The sequence below is a fragment of the Rattus norvegicus genome, chromosome 4, assembly GCF_036323735.1.
Source record: "Rattus norvegicus strain BN/NHsdMcwi chromosome 4, GRCr8, whole genome shotgun sequence".
Classification (NCBI taxonomy): Eukaryota; Metazoa; Chordata; class Mammalia; order Rodentia; family Muridae; genus Rattus; species Rattus norvegicus.
In genome coordinates, this window is record NC_086022.1 from 171,184,676 (window position 1) to 171,207,379 (window position 22,704).

The following is a 22,704-nucleotide window of genomic DNA, read 5'->3' on the forward strand; positions in this document are numbered from 1 at the left end:
TAGTATTGAGTCATGCAGCCCTTAAGAGACTCTCGGCACTTCGGTTGTTCTGTGTAACAGCTTTATTTCTGAAACTGTTAGCATTTCAGTGGAAAATATTTGGAAATTACGTTTATCCTACCAATGACAGTTATTATATTTTACTTATCTATTTTGTGTTGGTACTCGCACATGTGTGCGTGCATCCTAGGGGAGAGTCAGGTCCTTCCTGCCTCCCTGTGTTCCAGAGCTCAGACATGGCAGCAAGTGCCTGTTGCTCACTGAGACGTCTGCTGGCCCCAGGAGTTCTGACTGCAGTGGTGCTAAGGTGTTGACTTGCCACGCTGCTGAGATACAGGGATTTCCTCTAGCCCGAGCTTGAAGGAGGCCATTTGTCCCTTTGCCTTTACTGTCACCACACATTTCCTTAGTAGCTGCTGCCAGTTCCATTGCAGAATCAAACAAGTTTTATTTTTCAGAGTGGAAAAGCTTCTAGCAATGACTCAAGTGGTGTCATTGATCTCACGATGGACGATGAGGACAGCGGGACTACACAAGGTACCAGAAGAGTGATCCCTCCCAGAAATGCTTTGGGAATGTTTCCTTCCTAGTATTCAGAAATGCTTTGGGAATGTTTCCTTCTTAGTATTTGGTGAAAATTTCCAGTGGTAACATTGATGTATCTACACTCCCCTTTTTATTATTTATTTATATTTCAAATACCATCCCCCTTCCTGCTCTCCCCTCCACTAACCCCCACCCCAACTCCCTCCCCTTTGCCTCTAAGAGGGTACTCCCGCCCCCACCCGCTCCTGCCTCACCCCTGTAGCATCCTCCTTCTCTGGGGCATCAAGCCTGCACAGGAACAAGTCCCTCCCCTCTCACTGATGCCAGATGAAGGAGTCCTCTGTCACATGTGTGGCGGGGGCCATGGAGCCACCCATGTGTGCTCTTTGGTTGGTGGTTTCGTCCCTGGGAGCTCTGAGGGGTCCAATTAATTGACATTGTTGTTCCTTCTTTGGGGTGGCAATCCCCTTCAGCTCCTTCAGTCCTTTCCAAACTTTTCCACTGGGGTCCCAGGCTCAGGCCAGTGGCGAGTATCTGCATCTGTCTCAGTCAGGTGCTGGCAGAGGACAGCCATATCAGGTTCCCGTCTGCAGGCACTTCCTGGCATCAGCAATAGTGTTGGGCTTTGGTGTCTGAGGATGGGATGGGTTATATGATGAGCAGTCTCTGGGTGGCCACCTCTCCTTTAGCCTCTACTCAGTGTTGTCCCTGCATTTCCTTTAGACAGGGATGATCCTAGGTTGATTTTTAGATGGGGGCGCCCCATTCCTCCCATGAGGGCCACGTCTGTCTACTAGAGGTGGTCTCTTCAGGTTCTATTTCCCTGTTGTTGGGTATTTTGGTTAATGTCGTCCCCACTGGGTCCTGGGAGCCTCTTGTGTCCCTGGCGCCTGGGACTTTCTAGTGGTTCTCCAAGTTCCTCACCCCCATGGCCACTTTCTTTCTATTCATTCTCCTGGCCCTCTGGACATCTCTCTATATTCCTTTTAGAATGAAAGTCTTTAATGTTAGAATTAAAATCAGCACTCAGCTCCTGAGTGAGTGTGAAAGGGATCCAGAGGGAGGCGGCAGTGAGAAAACAGCACTTAGGCTGCCTGTGCCACCCCTGAGCTCTTTCTCAGGAAACCTGATCCACATACCAGACTTAGGAAGCACCAGGATCAGTAAGAGACCCGGGAGTCATCACTAGTTCTTTGCTTGCTCCCTTAACCTCTCTCCCTTCTTTCTTCTCTCTTCCCTCCTCCCCTTCTCCACTCCTCTCCATCCCCTCTTCTGACGTAGATACTTTTAAGTATCTGCTTTCTTTTAGTGCTAGATGAGTAAAAATCAAAATTTTATGATCATTCTTATCAAGAATCTTTAATAATTTTCTTAGTTGTAGTATTCCAGAACTAACTCGGACAGATACTAAGGCATAGTCTGCAGTGTTTCATGAATAAAAGTTCCTGGGTCAAATCTAATTACAAGATTTTTTTACTTTTAATGTATACTAATTTAGCCTTTTCTGTGGTAATTTATAGTTTAAATGCCCAGTTCTGATTCAAAGTATGATATTTCTCAGATTTCTTTGGCTATCAAAGTGTCTTTGCTCACAGACATATGCAAAACCATGATAATGTATTTATTTGGAAAGATCTAATGCCAATTGTTTTTATCTTGAAGTCAGTAGACGTAGTTATGTTTTAGGGTATAAGACATGATTTGAGAGAAATGATAGCTAATTCTAGGCAGTGTATAGAAGTAGTGTAGAAAGCTGAGGTACGACTGAGCTCTTGTTGGTGTGACGGCCACCATGACTGCTATCATGGGTGATTTTTAAGAGTTTCAAATCATCACTTTACTTTCAGTTTTGTTCAGTTTGCTTTCGTGGATTGGTTTTGCTCTTGGGAATTCTTAGAGAACAAAAATAAACACTTAAGCAGGCTTCTTAGAGGGCAGAGCTGGCCATGAGGGTCCCAGGCAGTCCACCTGCCACCGAGCTGGCCTCTTTGGGCTGCTTTCATTGATCACGTCTGGGTCATCTTCGTTTTCCCATTCTAAAGAATATTGTTCTCCTCTTGCGACAAACCGAAGGACCCAGAGCTATACTCAAAAATGGGTGAGGATGTCAACTCCTAGAGAAAGTAGTTGGCTTATCTTCTTCAGAGTGCCCCTGTCAGGGTGTTTCCAGTGGTGAAGAGACCGGTTGGGCACTCTAAGCCCTTTGACTGTTAAGAAACATGCTGATGAGTAGTAAGCCTTATATAAAAATCTAAACAACTCTGAGTAATTGAGATTTAAAACCTTCACTCTACTACACTATCGTCTAGAAGAACGTCTTTGGTATGTTAGTAAATACATGTACAAGCATCTTTACAATGACGTTAATATTATATATTGAGTCCAGAAAATTGAACGATAAGACTGTATTTCTCTAAAAGTGTAAACTGGAATCTGTTAAGAGCCACTGGTGAATTCTTTAAATAGCTCCTGACTGGGTTTTCAAATCAGCAAAAATACACATAATCAGAACAAGAGAACATTGTTTCTGAAGAGGGCAATGTGATGTGGAGATGGCAAGCAAGTGTCAGCAGTCAGGCCTGGGTCACCTCGTGTCTTCTGTCATATTTATGTATCTGACCTTTTAATTAACAGACCCCAAGAAGCTAAATCCTCCTTCTGCGTCTACTGTGAGTACTTCTCAGCCCATGTCTCGACCATTGCAGCCCATTCTACCAGCACCACCTCTTCAGCCCTCAGGGGTGCCAACAAGTGGGCCATCTCAGGCAACTATCCACGTTCTGCCTACAGGTAAATTTGCTGACTCACCAAGCAGGAACTTTAGTAGCCCATTTATAGAACTGGCTCTGGAAGCAGTGGGAAGAATCAGCAGCATATTAAGAATAATTTCTAAAACTTTCAAGAGAATTTTGGTGGTTTGAATGTGCAATGTGACCTAGCTCTGCTCACTGCCCTAAGGAGCAACATGGGCAGAGAATAACTGTAAATGAGACTTTATCTGCGTCACTGTCATTTGCTCTTCTGAAGAGCAGAGCTAATTTAGCTCTCCAGAAAGGCTGGTTATAATGACTGTTCTGAATAGAACCAAGACATTTCAGGACTGGTCAGATTTTATTTTTTAAGTTGGAGATTGAACCTAAGCATGCTGGATAAGCAATCTGTTCCTGAGGCAGGCTCTGAGGCTCAGCTGGTTTTAAGTAACCTACCATAATATCAGCATTTAGGCCTTTATTGCTGTGAACAGACACCATGACCAAGGCCACTCTTAAAAGGCAAACAGCTAATTGGGGCTGGCTTCTACACTTGATCCAAAGGCAGGCAGGAGACTAGGCATAGCTTGAGCTCATTATGAGGCATAAAAGCCTGCCTCCACTGCCTGGGTTCAGCCTCGACACAGATCGGAGTTCTCAACTGAAAGCAGGGATGTCTGGAGGGTGCATGACAAACAGACAGACTACTCTTCTGGTGTAAATGGACAGGCAGGTTTTCAAGGCTTAAAGTTGCTCACTCCCGTTCCCCCTCGCCGCCCTTCTCGCTTGCTCGAAGCTTGAGGCTGCACACACTCTGCATTCTCTTGTGCATTCCGTGCACTCTGCTTTTTTCCTGTGCGGTCCCCGCTTCAGTCTCTCACACACGTCACACACATCTCACACACACTACATGCACTCTCCTTTCACTCACACACACTCTCCGTGCACACCTCACATTCTCTCTTCACAGTCACCTCATGCATCTCACTCTCACCTCACTTGCTTTCCACCTGCTCTCTCGCCTTTTTCTTGCCCCAGTCTTCTATTGATGCTCCAAAAGCAGGTGGAAAAAAAGGCATTGTATAATCATTGCCAAATCAAATTCAAAAAAATAACCACGTCCCACAAAGAGTTACGAATTACAATTGTTCCCCAAAGTTTTGAGCTCCCCTGTGTCCACAACAATAACTGCACACTTATCGTTATGTAAACCTTAACTCTTGACTTGGTGCACTGCAGAGCTCAGCTCCGCTACCTGCCTTGACCTATGATGCTCTAACGATAAGTGATGTGGGCAAAGCTGCCAGGCAGGGGCCAGAAAGAATCAAGTTAACCCTTGACTCAGTGTTTCCGCTAGCTTTCTGTTCCTTGCACACAGTGACTCTCGTAAGAGTCCCAGTCATTTGACCTAGTTTTACTAGGATATAATTGTATGTGTTCTATGCTTCCTTACCCAGGAACCACTCTCACTTGTCATGCAAAGCTTACTTCCTAACTTCAGGAACTCTTTCCTTTCATGGGTTCCAGTGTTGGCTCTACTTCATTTTCTAACAATGTCTAAAAACTTCCTTTGCAAGTCAAACATTAATTTGGAAACTACCATTGTGCAGTTATTGCATTGTTTCCAAGATGAGAACACACAGCATGCACCTGGGCCAGTAGGGCTGTGCTGTGCTGTGCTGTGCTGTGCCCCTATGCCTCTGTTTTTAATTAAGAATCATTATATCAAGGAACAGTTTCACAGAATTCACCAAAGCAGAAGGAAAAATAGGAAAGTCAGATATAATAGAATAATTGTGCACACAAGGCCAACTAAAAAGCAGTCATGCACAAATAAAATCTTATACAGCCATTGTCCAGGGCTAAGGTTAGGGGAAATCGGAACAAGTGTTTTTTGTTTTTTTTTTTATAAAGCTGTTATAGGCTGCTGAGACATCTCCAGTCTCCATCCTGGCCTCCTGAGGGCACTCCCTATTATGGTATGCTGTCCCCAGCACTCCACAGTGACACACTTCCTCCAACATGGCCATACCTCCTAATAGTGCCAGTCCCTATGGACTAAACATTCAAACATGAATCCATGGGGGGCCAAACCTAGTCAAACCAGCACAATCAGGAAGTTTATGCTAATATTTTACCTGCTTCATTTCAGAAAACAGTAAGATTGGGTATTCTCACTACAGGGCCTCTACCGCCTAAACTGTGTAGACGACATCCTGGCTTCTTACAGGTCAGGTTATTACTCAACGAGCTTACAGAAGCACTCTCCTGAATGACTAAATAGCTTGTCAGCCACAAAAGTTAGAATGCTAGAATATTTGTGAATACATTATTTTCTAATGGTTTAGCGAATCATTTGTTAATCTTCAAAATGGTTCTTGGTGCGGTAAGTGCCTGGAGTTTAGTGTAGTGCCTGGATGGGTGGTTTGCCTTTCAAATTTGCCTTGCATGTCCTGTCGCTTAAGCTGCTGTTTATCCTGCTGCCATTTCTAGCCAAAGCCGTGTGCTATGTGACTATGTCCTGTATAGAAGTTTATGCTGGTCTTTATATTCAAATGCTATTTTTCTATCTAAGTAGCTACATTGCATTTAAAACTTAGGAGTTCTGTGTCTCTTTGCCTTATCCAAAGTTCCAGGGACAGTTATGTAATTTATAGTTTAAAAGGAAGTGTCCTTATGCAAAGAGAGACATTGGTAGTTGTCATCAGATGCTGAAGAGTTCTTCTTTGCTTTCCATTCTGAGTAAGAAAATCCGTAAGCAAGATATAAACTACAGTAGAATGTCCACTGACGGGCTTCGGACATACTAAATCCTCTGGTCTGTAGCACCACAGAACCTTCTTGGAAGCTGTGTTTAAATGTAGGGAAGTATCGGCATCAAATGCCGACTCACCGTAAAGTAGGGAGTGCTGACAGGTAGACAGGAGACGGCCTCTTTCGCTAGTGATTTTATCTAGCACAGCACTAGCAAAAGCACATAGTTGCCAGAAGACTAAAGCTTTGTGGCTGCATTTTACTAGGCTGGACCGTGTCTGCATTTCAAAAGCTTAAAGAGCTTTCCTTTTATGGTGCCCTTTATGAGGTGACAACTGTGAGATTATGTATGCTTGTGCCAGTTCAGCCATGTATGTGAAAAACTCAAATCATCTTTCATTATCCACGTCAGGCAGCCAGCAAGCCTTTAGCAGATGCCTGCTATAGACAGGCTATGCTGTGCACGCGTGCCCTGCAGTGGCCTCAGCACAGTAGGGATGAGTGCCAGGTGACTGGTGCCGTGATTCAGGTTTAAGGGAAGGAGGCCACAGAATCAAAAGAATTCAAGTTATTGGTAGCCAAGAAGCATGCTTTTTTCTGTGGCACCACTTTCTGGTGTGTGTGTGTGGTTGGTGTGAATCTAGATGAGCCATCATCAGTCAGCGCTCAAGTTCACCTCAGCTCAGGTATTACCATGTTAGCAACAAAGAATTCAATAGAGAAGGGACCAGTAAACTGACTGCTGTTTTTAGTTTCCTGTTACATATTATTTTCTTCTACTTTTATTTGTTTTGCTTTATTTTTGGTTGTGAGCTTAGTCTTTGACAGCTGAGCCATTTATTCAGCTCTTTCACTTTATCCGTAAGCTAGCCCAGAATGTTCCTCAACTCATTTGTAGCCAAGGTAGCTTCAAACTCACTCTTGGAAATATTTGTGTGAGCCTTACTAATAGTGAGTTATTGCCTTACTAGAAATGTGCATTTCCCAGCACTCCCATTAGTTTAGGCATGAGCTAGATCCCACGTACAGAGTAGCACCAAGGACAACAAACTAAGACAGTGAGTCCATCCCAGTGCTGCAAACCAGCGTCAGTGCGAAACCACCTGCTCCAAGCCTGGCAACCTGCTGCAGTCCTCAGCTCCCCGCGGAGTGGCAGAAGAGAACTATCTCCCCTTTAAGATGTCAAAACAATTTAAAGTTTTTTTTTTTAATTTTTTTTATTTATTCATTTATTATATATAAGTACACTGTAGCTGTCTTCAGATACACCAGAAGAGGGCATCAGATCTCTCTACAGATGGCTGTGAGCCACCATGTGGTTGCTGGGAATTGAACTCATGACCTCTGGAAGAGCAGTCGGGTGCTCTTAACCTCTGAGCCATCTCTCCAGCCCCAATTTAAAGTTTTATGTCAGCATTATAAAATGTAGTTTCCAATAAGGCTTTGATTTGGACACTGGTACCCTTAGAAGAGAACTCATGTGGAAAGGGGAAGAGAGTAATTTCATATCATGATCCCCTCAAAACACATCTTTTTCCCCACTTCATCATGTACAGTTTTAGCATCTGCTAGAAGATTGTATGCAGTGCCTGTATATCAGAGCGGGAGCGGGATCTAAATAAAGCTGTTTAATAAACACTGTCAAGGTTTTGCAAAAAAGTCACTTGGAAGGTTGTAAGCTGTTATGTACTTCTACATCTGCAACCACCAGGAAGCTTTCTGGAAAACGTGTGTGTGATTGACTCACAGCGCCTAGTGCTTTGAGTTCAGAGGACAGAGACCAAAACCACCAGAGATGACAGTTGAGTCTAGAGAGATCCGGGAGAGATAAAGATGACCTCAGCGGCCAGCCTCGATGCAGATGGTGACATGGTCACACAGCAGAGACCAAGCTAGGCTCTGGAAACAAAAGTCAGATCACATGATGTGGGGCGCGCGCGCGCACACACACACACACACACACACACACACACACACACACACACACACACACACACACACACACACACACACAGAGCTCCTTTACATAAGGTCTGTTCTCTGAGCTCTGCTACTTTCTCTCTCTTCAGTCTGCTGAGTTGGTGAGTCTCGCTGGTGGGATGATAAGCTTCAACTGGAACTTGCCCCTTACTTGTAGGCAATGGTCTGATCTGCCCCTGTTCCCCGCCATAGTTGGCTCTGCTGACAGACACCTGGAGTAGGGAAAGTGCACGTGACCCACAGAGCTGGAGGAAGGGCAGGAGATGTGCGATCTGCACATGGTCCTGGCAGCCCTTTCCTCTGGTGGTTAGATTTTGTGTAATGGTAATTACTTCTGCTTGGTGGCTTCTTAACATAGAGTTGGCTGAATTCTTGATATTTGATTGTTTCCTTTAGCTCCAACCACCGTGAATGTAACACATCGTCCAGTAACTCAGGTGACCACAAGACTCCCTGTACCAAGAGCTCCTGCAAACCACCAAGTGGTTTATACCACTCTCCCCGCACCAACTACTCAGGCTCCCCTACGAGGAACTGTTATGCAGGCTCCTGCCGTCCGCCAGGTCAATCCGCAAAATAGTAAGAGGCTCTTTTCTTATATATGGCTTTGAAGTATATGTACTACTCTATACTGACGTAAGATTATCCATTATATGTGCAACAGCACACTTGCATGGTGTAATTAGTAACAATGTAGTACATTGGAAATTACGGATGCCATAGATCACCAGCCAGCCTGGTGCTCACAGAGATGCACCGCCTGTCTCCCAGGTGCTAGGATTAAAGGGGTCCAGCCCTACACGCAGCCTTTCTGATGACTTAGAGAAAGGTACTGGGTATATATACTGCGGGATGTATAGTCTTTGTATTGTCTGCAGTTTAACTTTGTTGCTGTAGTACCCTGTTTTGGTACTTATGTTTTGTACATCCCTGGCGTTATAGGAGTTGGCAGTGTAGACCAGGATGGCTTCAAGCTCACAGCCATCTGCCCCCCTGCCTCCTCCGTGCTGAGGGTTAAGGTGTGCACTAATGATTCCTACCTTGTCAAATCGAAGTTAGAACGGTAAGTTCTGGTTAATCCAGAAAAGTTACGGTAAAAGTCATCGCAAATCTAACAGGAAATTCAATTGATTTAAATAATAATTATGCCCAATCTGTATAAAATTAGCATGTATATTAATATCTTAGAATACATGGCTTCATCATAGAGTATAGCATATACAAACAAAGTATATAAAATTTAGAGGAAAATAATAAAAGTGAAACACTAGCGACGTTTGCCACACTAGGAAACACAACTACTCTTGTGTCTGTCTCTCCCTCTGCCACTCTCTATTAAATATTGACATCAGTGTAAGAGTCACTTACATATGCCCATCACACATGCATATAAACAGAGAATGTCAACGCTAATGTATAGTTGTGCATATATACTTATAAAATAACACATCTAGCTGCCTTAAAAAAACTGTAATGCCATTATTAACTGTTAATTTCTAAAGGAAATTAAACCAACTGGAGACCGGATCCATACTCTGGCTTTAAGTTTCTCAAGTTTGCAAGGATTTCCTCTAGGCAGTCGTTTGTTTGGGTTATAAATGACTTCTGGAGCGGTCCTGGCACTGAGTGCGGATCACCAATGCACTGAATGTCTGAGCAGCATGATTGGGAGAGTAGATCGCATGGCTCTAAATTCTCTACTTTTGTTGACTTGGTAATGTCACAGCAGTTTTCCTTGGTGTCCTCGGATGGTTAGCAGTATAAAGAGAAAAAATAGGGAACCCCCACTAACATAGGACCGGTGGCTTTTAGAAAAAGGATTTATTCATTTATGTGTCTGCCTGTCTGCCTGCCTGCGTGCCTGCCTGCACAGGCCAGAAAAAGATGTCCTGCTCAGATCACTTGGAGCAGGTGTTACAGGCAGTTGTGAGCCGGCCGATGTCGGTGCAGGGTCCTTTGCAAGAGCAGTAGCCCCAAGGACGGACTGCTTTCTTTTTTTTTTTTTTTGGTTCTTTTTTTTCGGAGCTGGGGACCGAACCCAGGGCCTTGCGCTTCCTAGGCAAGCGCTCTACCACTGAGCTAAATCCCCAACCCGGACGGACTGCTTTCTTAAGAGCCTCTGTCTGAAGATCCTTTGCGTCTTTGGCTCCGTCCAGTCTAGCTGCTGTCTACCTTGGAGGGCAGAGCAGTTGGTGTGTGTTTTATTTCTAGTTGTCCTCAGGAGGGTCTCTGTGCTGCTGTCATGTGTGTTACTGTCATGTCTTCCTGCTTCTCGGTCTCCTTCATGCTGCTGCGTGCAGCCTGCAGCACCACTCGAGAGAGTCTGTGAAGTGTCTGAGAACGACTTCTTCATCTTCATGTTTTGTCACAGCTTGGCTGGCTGACTACATTCCATTGGAATTTCTCGTCTTGACATTTAAAAAAAAAATGTTTACAATGACTGAACAAATAAATTTATAGTAGAATTTTCATATTTCCCTCAATTTTCTTTTGTAGGTGTTACAGTTCGAGTGCCTCAGACAACCACGTACGTTGTAAACAATGGACTGACTCTAGGATCCGCAGGGCCTCAGCTCACGGTGCATCACAGGCCACCACAAGTGCACAATGTAAATGTCAACACTTGCCTTTTGGACATCCTCAGTCTCTAAGCTGCTGGACCATTCCTGTTGCCCACCTGCCCTCCTCCCTCCTCTCTCTCCCCTCCCTCCCTCCCTCCTCTTCATCCCCTCCCCTCCCCTCCTGCCTTGCTTCCTTCCTTTCTTTCAACAGGGTTTCTCTGTGTAGCCTTGGCTATCCTGGATCTCACTCTGTAGACTGGGCTGACTCTGACCCTGGAACTCAGAGACCCACCTGTCTCTGCCTCCCAAGTGCCGGAATTAAAGGCATTCATTAGTCCCCACACCTGGCTACCACTTCCTTTCCTTAATATTAACAAAGGAAGGAGATAGCTCTTCTTCCCTCTAATAGAATGTCATTTTAGAAAACTTGATCTTATCATTCTGAAAAAGGACTGCTGCTTACTGTGTCTGACAGATAGGATGATGGCCCACGCTTCTGAGGGGACAGACAGTGTCTCCAACTCAGGTGTCAATTCCTTATGCTATGACTTTGTACTTCTTAAAATCTATAATTTCTAATTTCTGTCTTGTCATTAGTTTATCTTAAACGATCCACTGATAATTGGAATGCATTTTTTAACAAAAGGGCAGAAAATAAAGTATTTCCCTCTACATTTAGCTTTAAACAAAGTCATATTGTCGTGTGGCACAGTTATAACTGGTCTTTGGAAGTGCTGTCGCACGCATAGACATGAATATGCATAGGGTGTATGTGAGAGCAAGTGCTGCTCTCAGAGAGGCAAGGAGGAGGGCAGGCTGCTGCACATTACCCAGAGTTCTCCATGGGTGTTCACTGTGTCTCTAACATGCTGGTATGCTTTCCCTCCCTCACAGAGCACTCCAAGGCTGGTGCTGAAGGACTTTCTGGTCTTTACTGCTTGTGTGGCAGCTGATAGTCAGAGCTTGAGTCGGCAACCCATGGTGCCGCCTACAAGCCCCAGTGCTTATGGCTGTGTGTATGTGTCAGTGAGCCACGTCCCCGGCCCTAGAACCTAGATTTGAACAGCTGTGACCTTCATTAATCTTACTGAAATTTGAAAAGTAGCCCCATTGGTTGAGCATTTTACTGTACTGTTTACCCCTGTAATCCTATGGGGATCAGTAGTAGTGTTTTCACTTTGGCAGAAAAAAAGGAGGGGACGAAAATACAAGGTTGTGTGTCACGAAGGTATCGGCGGTTGGTTGCCCCGTGTCCTCGCCCACCACCGCCAGAGCCGGTCAGATCAGGGCGGCCTCCGCAACGGCCTTGCTTCAGGTCTAGCTGTTCTGAGGTGCATGACAAATTTCTGTTGTTGTAGCTACAAAAGTATGTTTTGCTTTCTTCAAGGAAAACAATAAACTAGACTAATTCCCCAGTTTATAATCCACCACAGCTTTTGAAAGCTTTTACTCTTAGAGCTTAAACTGTTTTGCTACAGGCGTAGACTTTTAATTTTATTTTAATGCAGTTAAAACTCCTTGTAAAGACATTCTCAAACATTTGAAGGGAAGAGAGTGTAGTTCCTGTATATCACCGTTTCAACAGGTTTCAGCTCTTGGCAGTTTGTCTCTATCCCTTGATCCCTATAGTACATGCTACATTTCTTGGTTTCCTTTGAGGCAGGGCTCTCCCTGTAGCTCAGACTGGGGCAAACTCTTGGTCCTCTTGCCTCAGTTTCCCAAAAGTTGGCATACCACAGGATCCCTGTCTATGTAGACACATTTGGTTCTTTTAAGTAAATACCTAGTGGTGTATTTCTAGTCTAAAACTTCACCAGCTGCACTGACAAAACCAACACAAAACAACACAAACCCTTGACTGGTTGTAAGTAACGTGGGAGTAGTCAAAAAGCATACGTAATTTATGTATTCAGAGTACAGCTGGCCATATACACTCTGAGCAAACCCATTCAACTCCTGTTCTTTCCTAAGCCCATGGTTTCAGTCAGTTTCTCTTAGCTTTGGCTAGCTGTATAGTTTTAATGAGTTGATTAAGTCACTTCAGGAAGAGATAATTACAGGAAATACAACAGCTCTCGGTGTGATACTACTCCCTTAACCTTGGGCTTCTATGAGCATGGTTTTGTCTGTTAACTGGTGAGTGTGTGTGCCTCTCCACAACTGTATGTATAATTTCTTTTCTACGAGAAATAGTGCCTTTGAGCAAACCATCCCCTTTGGAATCGTCACTATATGATTTCAGCTCCTTCCAGCTTCATTTTAACATGCGCAGTCCTCCTTGTTCTTTGAGTAGCTTCTCTTACAGTAGGATTGTATTTTGCATGCTCTCTTATTAGTAGGTTTTCTTCTGGGTTTTGAACTCTAGCTGAACGATAATTCCTTAGGGGCGATCACACTTAAGCTGTAACTTGGCACTTTTTTCTTTAAGACTGTAGAATATTTTGACTTTTAGACAGCTTAACTATATTAAGGCGTTGGAATCTAAAAGCATGTTACATTATTGAACTGTCCCATAATTCAGCATTGTATTAACTATCCATACAATTAGTACTGTATTGCTTTGCTTTGCTTGGGTGCTATAGTGCCTCACACAGTAGGGATAGCACTCGGCTGCATGCCCACCCTATGTTTTGTTCAGGAGTGTTGGTTAAAGGACAACGTGTGACTCCAGAAAGTCAATGAGTATCGTGTCCCACTTAGGTTCACTGTGTGTCCTGACTCTTACTGCTTTGAAAACTGTTATCAGTATCATCTGAGAACAGCTGTGGGCGCAGTGTTTTCAGTAACTGGTGCTGTGCGGGGTTAGGTCACCAGGGCTCTCCAGGGTCAGCTCCATGCTTCTGAATCACTGGTCGTAGCCTCCTCTTCTAGATCTTTCTGTCTTTTATGTCAAAGAAAGTGTTGGAACTTATTGTTGTTGGCTAACTTCCTGCTTCCTCTGCCACTGTTGCTCATGCTTCCCCTGGTACAGGGTGGAGAGCATTTGGCCGTTTTGCATCTATAAGTCTGTCCCCTGTCTTTCATAGTATCCCCTTTTCATCCGGACCCGCCAGACCGCAGTGCTATTCAGCGTCATCCAGACACGTGCTGCTGTCTTTATATGACAGTAGTTGTAGAGCGGTGTGATTGCATGTACCCGTTTATATGCTACACATAAGCGTATGTGCTTTCCTAAAATGAGAATCTACAGCAGAGGTTAAAGTGTAATTATTTGTTAGACATAGTTGTATCAACATCTCTTCCATGATAGTCCATTAGGAAGGGATTTCTGTTTCCCAAGGAGAACATAATGTTTGTGCTTTAGGAGGTCTAGTTGAGAAAGTTTAGCGTCATTGTCGGGGCAATGGTAGTGGTATTGGTGTTGTAGTTGTGAGGTTGTTAGTTAAGCTCTGTGTTCACTGAGGATCTTCTGAACCTGTTCTGTAATCACCAGAGACCAATCCACCTCTTCTTTCCTCAGGAGCCCCCACGCCCTCTGCATCCAGCGCCCTTACCAGAAGCCCCGCAGCCACAGCGCCTGCCCCCAGAAGCTGCCAACACTTCTCTGCCTCAGAAACCACACTTGAAGTTAGCGCGAGTGCAGAGTCAGAATGGCATTGTCCTGTCCTGGAGCGTCCTGGAAGTGGACCGGAGCTGTGCCACCGTGGACAGTTACCATCTGTACGCCTACCACGAGGAGCCCAGTGCCACTGCGCCCTCACAGTGGAAGAAGATCGGCGAAGTCAAAGCCCTCCCCTTGCCGATGGCTTGTACTCTCACGCAGTTTGTGTCTGGCAGCAAGTATTACTTTGCCGTGCGCGCCAAGGACATTTATGGCCGTTTTGGGCCTTTCTGTGACCCTCAGTCCACGGACGTGATCTCTTCGTCCCAGAGCAGTTAGACCTTGGAGCTCTTTAGCTTTCACTTTTGAAGGTTTCACATTTGGGCTTGTTTTTAATCTTGTGCATGAAATTCAATGTAAAAATCCATCTTGTGCAAGATCTCCCGGACAGATGACTGTATACACTACGTTTGTTTATGAACCGGAAGCAAAATAAATTCAGCCCATAAAGCAAGTCTTCCCCTGAACAGTTCAAACTTCGGGGTTTTGAAATGTATATTTATTCCTTGCTTTGGTTTTGAGGCTGGGGAATATGTATGGGTGTTTGTGTGTTTTCTTCCTTTCTTTGAAATTTTAAATTTCTAGTTGTATGTATATCACAGTGCGATCTCCTGTTTTCCTCTCAAATTTACCTCTCTTCCAGTAGGAAGTGTATTGGTGAGCGAATCTGAGGTGCAGAGCTGGTGTGATTCTGCCTCGAGGGGAGGCTAAGATCAAAGAATCTAAATAAAACCCAAAGAAAGAAATAAAGGAAAATATTCAGCTTAAAGTAGATGGATTTGAGCAGGGGATACTCCCTGTGTTTGCTTTGCTTTCTCAGTTGCTGACAAGGTGAACAGTGTCCTGCCCTCACCTGAGTTCCTGGCTTCTCCTTTTGTGTTCGTGCCTTAACTGCAGAAGTCTACAGGCCATGTGTCCATTATTGTAAATTCCTCTTTAAGCTTTCATTAGTTCATTGCCACCAAAATCCCGCACCCTTTTAAGTGTTTGAGAAGCAAGATGTGGACACGTGTGTGTGCACGCATTCTCCATGACGTCACTGTCCTCAGCTCCACAGTTCTGACTCATGTTTTAAGAACATATTTCTATCTTTGCCCATCATTTAACTGCCCATCTTAAATTGCCATAGTGTTTAGGAACAAATTTCCTTAAGGCTGTTTTAGCATCCATGTTATATTAGGGAATCCGAAGGAAGTTCTGGTTCATCTCAGCACTCAGCACTCACGGGGTGGTGTCCTTTCATGTCAGAATTCATGAAAGACTAGAAAAGCTCAGTTTCCTCTTGATTCTCAGGAGGTCCCTACTGCTTTAGTCAGAACTGTTTTGATGGTGCCAAGTGGAGTCTGATTTAATCTGGTTTCAGTAGAGCCTAAATGCTACCATTGGGGTCATTCCATACTTGGGGTAGATCTGCTCGCTTTACTGTTTCTCCTTCAATACATTAATAGACTCAGGCTCAGCCTTGCATTTCCAAGGCATGGCAGCTGCAGGGAGTCAGGCAGGTGCCTTCGAGACCTGAGGGGAGCACGAGCATTAGGGACAAGTGAGGCGTTTGTGGAGGCTGAAGGCACTTTTGAGCTGTCTTTCCTTACGGTATTTCAAGTCCTATTTCTACCTTCACAAGCTGCATCAGCCATTCACTTGTCCTGGTATTAAAAGCAGGAGCCCTGTTCCCTCTGTGTATTCTCTGATGGCTTACAGAAGGAATCGTTATGAAAAAAGTGTGTCTGTCATCTTTATGAAGGAAGCCTGCAGTTGCCAAAGTGTAAATGCTTCTAACCTTCCATTCTGAGAAAAAGGATAACCACAGCAGAATCCTTTTCCCACAAGTTCAGCTTGGCAAGCAATCATGTCACTAGGACTGCCAAGATTCACAATCATGGGAAACTGTTGCCAGTGTTATGGTAATAAGGCTTTGGGAAGGAAGAAATGATTTCCTAATTGCTGTGAGCATGTCTCTGTACTGAGGGTGTCTGTCTTACGGATGCAGTGTTGGTCTGGTCACCATCATTCCTGTTTAGTACAAAACGCGTATTCAGAATGTTTTTCCCTGGCTGGTCTGCTCACTGGCGAATGAGAGTCTCTGGATAATATGTTTGTTTCTATTAAGTAATTATTTTGTATTTACGAGTTCTTCTTTAAAAAGTTTTCATAGTGTTACATAATCACGTGAAGAAAGCCCAGTGGGTGTTTTTTTTTTTTTTGTCAAAGGAAAAAAAAGTCCCAAATAATGGCTCTAGATGTGACTTACTTACTTCAGAAAGTAATTACTGTAAACTGTTTATTCCAGATTGGAAGAAGGTATAGACAGAGAGTGTAATCGTGGGCCGTCTCCTCAGATGACTGTCATGATGCTTTTCTTTGGGCAGCAGTCATGTTGAGTTTCCCGAATATGCTCAACCTGTGAGTGGCAAAATGTAGGTGCTGACGGGTATCGGCTTTTTATCTGGCTGTTGGTGAGGGAGAGTGGAGGACTTTTTACTTCCTGGTGTCTTTTCTCAAAAGTATTATAAACAAGCTCAGTTGTCCCCTTTCTGGGGGTTCCGGTTTGCTACATTTTTAGCCTGACAATACTGGTAAGTAAGTATTGACTTACTGGGAATCCTGGAGACTTCTGAAAGTTCTAGATGAGGCATCAGTCAGTAGTAACCAGTGGTAACAGCTGTGTCTGTTACTCCCAGCTTTGCACTTTGAGTACTTTTCACCCTGTATTAAGTGTGAGTAAGCCTCTGTGTTCTCGCTGATGGCATACAGAGACTGCATGTTGTAGCAGTTCATGTCACAAGCTGACTGTGTCCCTCCGTTTCTCCGGGCCCCTCTCCACGCTCGATCTCTTTTAAATCTGCAGAGTGCTGTGTGTACTGTGTGATGGATGCAGTATGACTTTATGAACATAACAGAGCTTTCTTCCTTGGAAGTACTTGTTGGGATAGCATTTGCCTCACAGAGAGGCATCCTTCCCCAGCCCCCACCTATGCCAGACAAAGGATGCCTTGAAAACACTGAGAGAAGCAAGCATGGGGTCCCAGAGGCATCTCTTCAGAGCTCTCTTCCGGTGTTGGACAGGTGTTCTGGTGGCTTGCTCCAAGTGCTTTAAATAGCCTCAGAATTACCACTTGGTGTCAGTGTGAGGTGGTATTCATTTTGCTTCCCATGAGTCTCCCAGTACCATATGTGATTTAGAATGCTCTATGTGGCTTCCTCTGTTGACATCTGTGATTTCACCCCATAGGTCCTACAGAGAAAGCCTTCCTTCTTCTGATTCCTCCTCAGGCCATTTCACTATCTCAATATGGTAATTTCCCCCCTTGCCTGTGACCGGGTGGACTGGAACTAGAAATGTCCTTGTGCTGTCGAAAACAGCTCTGTAACCATGCGCGATTCTGTCTTCCTTAATTATTTTCTGGGCAAATGGCTTTAAAAAATATTTAAGGGACACACAACAATTAGAGCAATTATGAGGGGTTTGTTGTCGTAGGAGACTAATTCTTAAAACTCATCCCCTTGAGCCAGCCGAAAAGGAGGAGCTGAAGTCACGCTCTGCTCTGCTCCCATCTGCAAATGACTTTATCATGTTTGAGCTTTTGTTTTGTGTTTTATATGTAGCGATAGCAGAGTACCTATCATTTAAATATTTAAATGTTTCCTCTCTTTATGTAAATAAGGGAACTAAGCAATCAAACACCTTCTGGGCGATCCTAGCAGAGGACTTTATCAACCATTTCAAATGTACATGTAACAATGAGCCCCTGTAGGAAACGCGCATCCCAATGTCTGTCTGCCGAGGTTGGAAATGTAAATACTGAGATGTTTCAGACCCTCTAAAGTCTGACGCCAACTGCGAGGCAGCAGGTCGGTCACCCTATTTTTATTAGGTTTTGAAGGTTTTAATTTTCATTCTTATCTAAATGTACAGTAGAGTGGTGTCTGTCTGTCGACTGTAGTGGGGTTTGTCCGGCAAGCCTGAACTTTATACTTTGAAATAAATGACTGGGTTTTTAACATTCTGAGTACCCTGCCTCATTCCGAGATTTCTCAATCCATGTGTTTCTTTAAAAACTTGCACTTCGTCACAAGAACCCCTTGCTGCCTGTTGAGTGTGTCTTATTTAACCTATTTGGCAGTTCCCTGGTACTCAACCCATATGTCGTTCCCTGGCTTTGGAAGAGGGGGTGTTAGGCAGAATTGCTGCCTGGTTAGATATGGCGTTTTCAACTAGTGAGAGACAACTGCATGACTAGCCTGCTGTCCATTAACGACTGGGAAGGATCACAAACGGCCTCATTTGAACTCCCCCAACCCCAAGGGCTTTGCTGGTAGCAGCAGGGGTAGGAGAAAGACCTCCAGAAATGCAGGTGCCTGGTACCGAGAAGTGGCCCTCATCCTACTTCAAGCTCCTCTGGCTAGAACTTGGCTATACCGTGAGCTTTGATGTTTGCAGGCCTAAGAGGAGAACGGTGGACTGTGACAGGGCTTCTATTACCCTTTGGTGTATTTGTTTCACACATAGCGTTCATTCTACAGCTCTCTGCCCTTCAGGAAATGTTTGCTGTTAAACAAAACCATGGAAAAATGGATGGGTGTGGGCCGATGGACCATGCTAGGAGGTTAGTAAGGTCGAGTGGGTTCAGAGTCCCAGCTACTCACCTGAGGATGGTAGGCATCTCCCTGCTTCCTGCCACATCCCTGGCTGGGAAAACATGACCACATTCCCCACATGACCATGGTCACATAGATCAGAACAGAATTCTCCATGCTAATGAGGTATTGAGATGGGCCCTGGGGGTTTAGGCAAGGAGCTTCCCTTCCCAGACATTCCTTCCTGCCAGAGATGGTTAATACCTGGTTCACCCTGAGGAGGTGGTATACACCGATTTTCTACGATGAACAGTCACTTTGGAACCAAGGACTGTCTAATCAAGAACCGCCATGGGGAGCAAGGAGAAAGCCTTCATCTACAGAGGCCTGCCATCCAAGTCTCCTGCTGAAAGTTTCTCCCACTCCCCAACTCACCACTGCTGAGCTAAGGGCCTCCTCCTTTCCCAACTTCCTGTGACTTCCAGCGACTTAAGAGCGGCCATCTGGATGTCCAGGAGTTTAGTAGCCCCTTGCAGGCCTGCGGGCCCCCTCGGTTCCCCACTCTGGTTCCATTGGCGGCTTGACACTTGGGGGTCAGGGAGTCCCAGCTTCAGCTCAGCCTATGTTGTTTCTCCCTCAGGCTGAGGCCTCCACTCAAGGCTGCGCTCCCCTCCCCTGCCAAGTGGTGAATTGGTGCTTCCTGTTTTGCTTGCCCAAGCGCCAATTCAAGGCTGAACGCAGGACCACAGATGGGAAGTTAATATTTTTTTATTAAGAGTACAGATGGGAAAATATAACTGAAGTGCCTTTGGTATCTTATTGGCAGCTTTCTGTCATCTCCATTCCTCAGTTTTTGTCCTATGTCAAGATTGGTTTCATGGTGACAAAATCAAAGTCAAAGACATCTGGCATCCCCTGGTGGAGCGTGTCATTGAACCGATTCCAGTTAAAGGGTGGGAGGCCATTTTGTACCGTGGGGCCACTAATGGCATAGGCTTTATACTGAGATGCAAGGAAGATGTCCGCCACCTGGAAAAAGAGGAAAACACTTGAAAAGACCATGTAAAATCTGACTGACTATGTAGCCTTCATCCCCTTTCTCAAGGGCGTGGTGTGGTTTGTTTTAGTTTGCACGAATGGTATTTTGTCTGCATGAGTGTACGTGCACCAATGCCTGCAGTACCCGTGGAAGCCTGAAGAGGGTGCTGTATATCCCAGAACTGGAGTTCAGATGGTTGTTAATCTTGCCTCTGGCCTAACTCCTGGTTAGGAGTAAATGCAAAGCAGCAGTGTTTGTTACCTTGGTGTCATAGCACCCTCCAGGGCTTGGACTGGCTTCATTCAGGTCCTCGCGGCAGCAGATGGTACTGCAGGGATCCCCCTTACTGTAGGGGTCCACCTTGTAATCTAGGAGACACAGTGGTGAGGAAGAATAGGTGTGGGCTATTCAGACATATACTTGGTCAATGATCATTAAAGAGTATATCCCATTGGCTCTCCACCCCAGCCTGCTGCCAGATACAGACATCGCTCTAGGATTGCACTAGGAAATAACTAAGTGCAAATCCCCCATCCCAGGACCAGCCTTCCTCAAGAGCCACCCCCCAAAAAGGAGAAAGAGAAGGTAAATACGCATCGCCATTTTCCAACAGGTGAAATACAAACTAGGCTTGGAAAGTCTTCACCAAAAGAAAGCGTTTGAGTATTTTAGCTGCCTGTGTGCTTGGGAGTCGTGCTGGCAGGAGGTTAGGCGATGCTACGGAAATGATTATTTTTGTATTTTACATGTTTGCTTTTGTTCTTGTTTTTTCTTTGTGTGTGGGGGGAAGGGGGGTCAGGTAAAAAGATCTGTAGAGCCCGGTGTAGTTCTATACATCCACAATTCCAACACTGGGGAGGTAGACAGGACGATCAAGAATTCGATTTTGGTGTCTGTATGTGTGCTGACAAGGATGTGTGCACACCATGGTGTACTTGTGGTGGTCAGAAGAGAACTTGTGGAAGTCTGTCCTCTCGCTGTGTGGGTCCAGAGGCTCGAAGCCAGCTGAGTAACTTGGCAACAAGTGTGTCTTCATCTGCTGAACCATCCTGCCAGCCTTCCGGAAATGTCTGAGATTTTAGAAAGGAGTTACATGTTCTATTTGTTGAGCGATATGTGTAGAGCACTGATAGTATCCTGAATATTGGTTCAGATAATTTCCTAAAATTCCCTCTAGTACAGAGATGGTTAACTTATTTCACGGGGAAGAAAAGGGGTTTTGCAGAGGGACTCTTGAGAAACGTGCTACGTACTGTTGTATCGCATGATATGTTTCATGGAGGCCATGTCTGTCACGGTCCCTTGGTCACGCCTGAAGATTTTGGCTCGTGGAGCTAAGTCATAAGAGTAGTCCAAACCCAGCTTGTGAACCAGCAGTGGGTAGCCACTCCAGTTGTAGACCGTTTTGTGGAAAGGAATATTATAGGAAGCCCAATATCCTGATTTGGGATGGAAGAAAACGGTGGGGTTGAGCAGGGGGAGATGGGAAGAGAAGGGGAAGAAAAGAAGAAAGTTATCAAGTGCTAGTGCATTTGAAAATTACATGTGTAGCTACAAAATGAAGTAGCACAGGAGATGAAGCTGTAACTGAACCCGGAGGCCACAGTGGTCCTTCTAAACTCCAGAGGGGAGGGGAGGGGAGGGGAGCATAAGAAGTCTTTGGTTTTCACTCCAACTTGTTAGTGTAATCTTAGAGCCCAGACAGTAACATTGTTCTCTGTGGACCAAAAAGTGAAATGGCGCAGTGTTCTGGGAGCTGCCTGAGGTCCATCTGGTGAGTAGGATGCCCTGACCACAGATGCTCGTCACTCTGATGGAAGACACCACACTGTCATCAGAAAACCCGAGTTCTAGCCAGGTTTATGGATGAATTAGGTCTTAGGCACTTAGCCCCATTTCCCTTTTTTGTGAGAAGGGAAGGGGTGCCCATGATGAGTGGGCATGGGGTGCGGGTGGTCTCTCATGTTCCAGCAGGCGTATAACTCCTAGGACTGAAAACACTTCACAGGACCCATGGCCATCCAAAACTCTGTACCTCAAGCCACTAAGCACCAGACACGTGAAACCAGCCTACATTATTGCCTACAGAACCATCAGTTAATACAAGGGAGTCTCTAGGCACTGAGGGAATCGCTATGGAGGTTTCTCAACAAACTGATGTGACATGCTCCAGCTAGACCGCTCCTGGGAATTCACACAAGGAAATCTTAAATCAACACCACATTGAAACCCGGGCATCCGTGTTTACTGTAGTACTGTTTATAGTATCTAACTCACAGAACCAGCCCACTGTCCGGCAACAAACAAGAAAATGTGACATTTATACTTGGTAGAGTTTACTCAACCACAAAGACTTCATCTGCAGGGAAGGATACACCTGAAGATGGCCATATGAAGGGAAACAAGCCAGACTCAGAAAAATGATACTTGTTTCAGTCTGTGTTTGGTGTGAAAGTAGAATGAGACTGTTGATGAAGGGAGGGGCCGGCTAGCAGGAAAGGGGTGGAAGGACGGAGCAAGGGAGGAGGATGGCGGATAGTTGAGGTCAAAGGGTGTGAGGGACTTGAATGAAAACGTCTTGATGAAGCCCATCACTACGTACAGTGAATCTATTTCAACTTTAAAAATTAGGAGTTTCTCTAGTTCAGGAAATTATTTCTTACCTTTGTGTTCTGTTGGCCCTTGTATGTCTTTGTCCTTTTTTCACTATTGTGTGGGGATCTCCTAATCTACTACAGTAAGGACAGAGCAGGTTTTGAACCTCACTGGGGCACAGAACCAGCAGCAGGAAGAATGGAGGTAAGGACAACATTGTAAATTATTGGGAAAAGGCTGGTTCCTAGGATACACCTAGGTTACAAAGACTCAGAAGCAATACTGACTAGACTCAAAGCC

General features: G+C 45.0%; 2 protein-coding genes across 7 annotated transcripts in view; one reads left to right on the forward strand and one right to left on the reverse strand.

Moving 5' to 3' along the window:
- Atf7ip (activating transcription factor 7 interacting protein) overlaps nt 1-18,196 on the forward strand; it is an 85,750-nt gene extending 67,554 nt beyond the window's left edge. For 5 of the 6 annotated variants that reach the window (XM_063286153.1, XM_063286156.1, XM_063286157.1 and 2 more), the window contains 5 exons: nt 459-537; nt 3,181-3,336; nt 8,427-8,609; nt 10,527-10,639; nt 14,052-18,196. In XM_063286153.1, coding sequence (XP_063142223.1) covers nt 459-537; nt 3,181-3,336; nt 8,427-8,609; nt 10,527-10,639; nt 14,052-14,471 — 951 coding nt within the window. In that variant the 3' untranslated portion in view covers nt 14,472-18,196. The remainder of the gene's footprint in view (nt 1-458; nt 538-3,180; nt 3,337-8,426; nt 8,610-10,526; nt 10,640-14,051) is intronic. The other variant, NM_001107893.2, reaches the window with a different exon arrangement.
- A 1,326-nt stretch (nt 18,197-19,522) lies between these two features.
- Plbd1 (phospholipase B domain containing 1) overlaps nt 19,523-22,704 on the reverse strand; it is a 56,291-nt gene continuing 53,109 nt past the window's right edge. The window contains exons 9-11 of the mRNA NM_001013927.1: nt 21,063-21,248; nt 20,071-20,177; nt 19,523-19,799 (exon numbers count right to left, since the gene is read on the reverse strand). Coding sequence (NP_001013949.1) covers nt 19,629-19,799; nt 20,071-20,177; nt 21,063-21,248 — 464 coding nt within the window. The 3' untranslated portion in view covers nt 19,523-19,628. The remainder of the gene's footprint in view (nt 19,800-20,070; nt 20,178-21,062; nt 21,249-22,704) is intronic.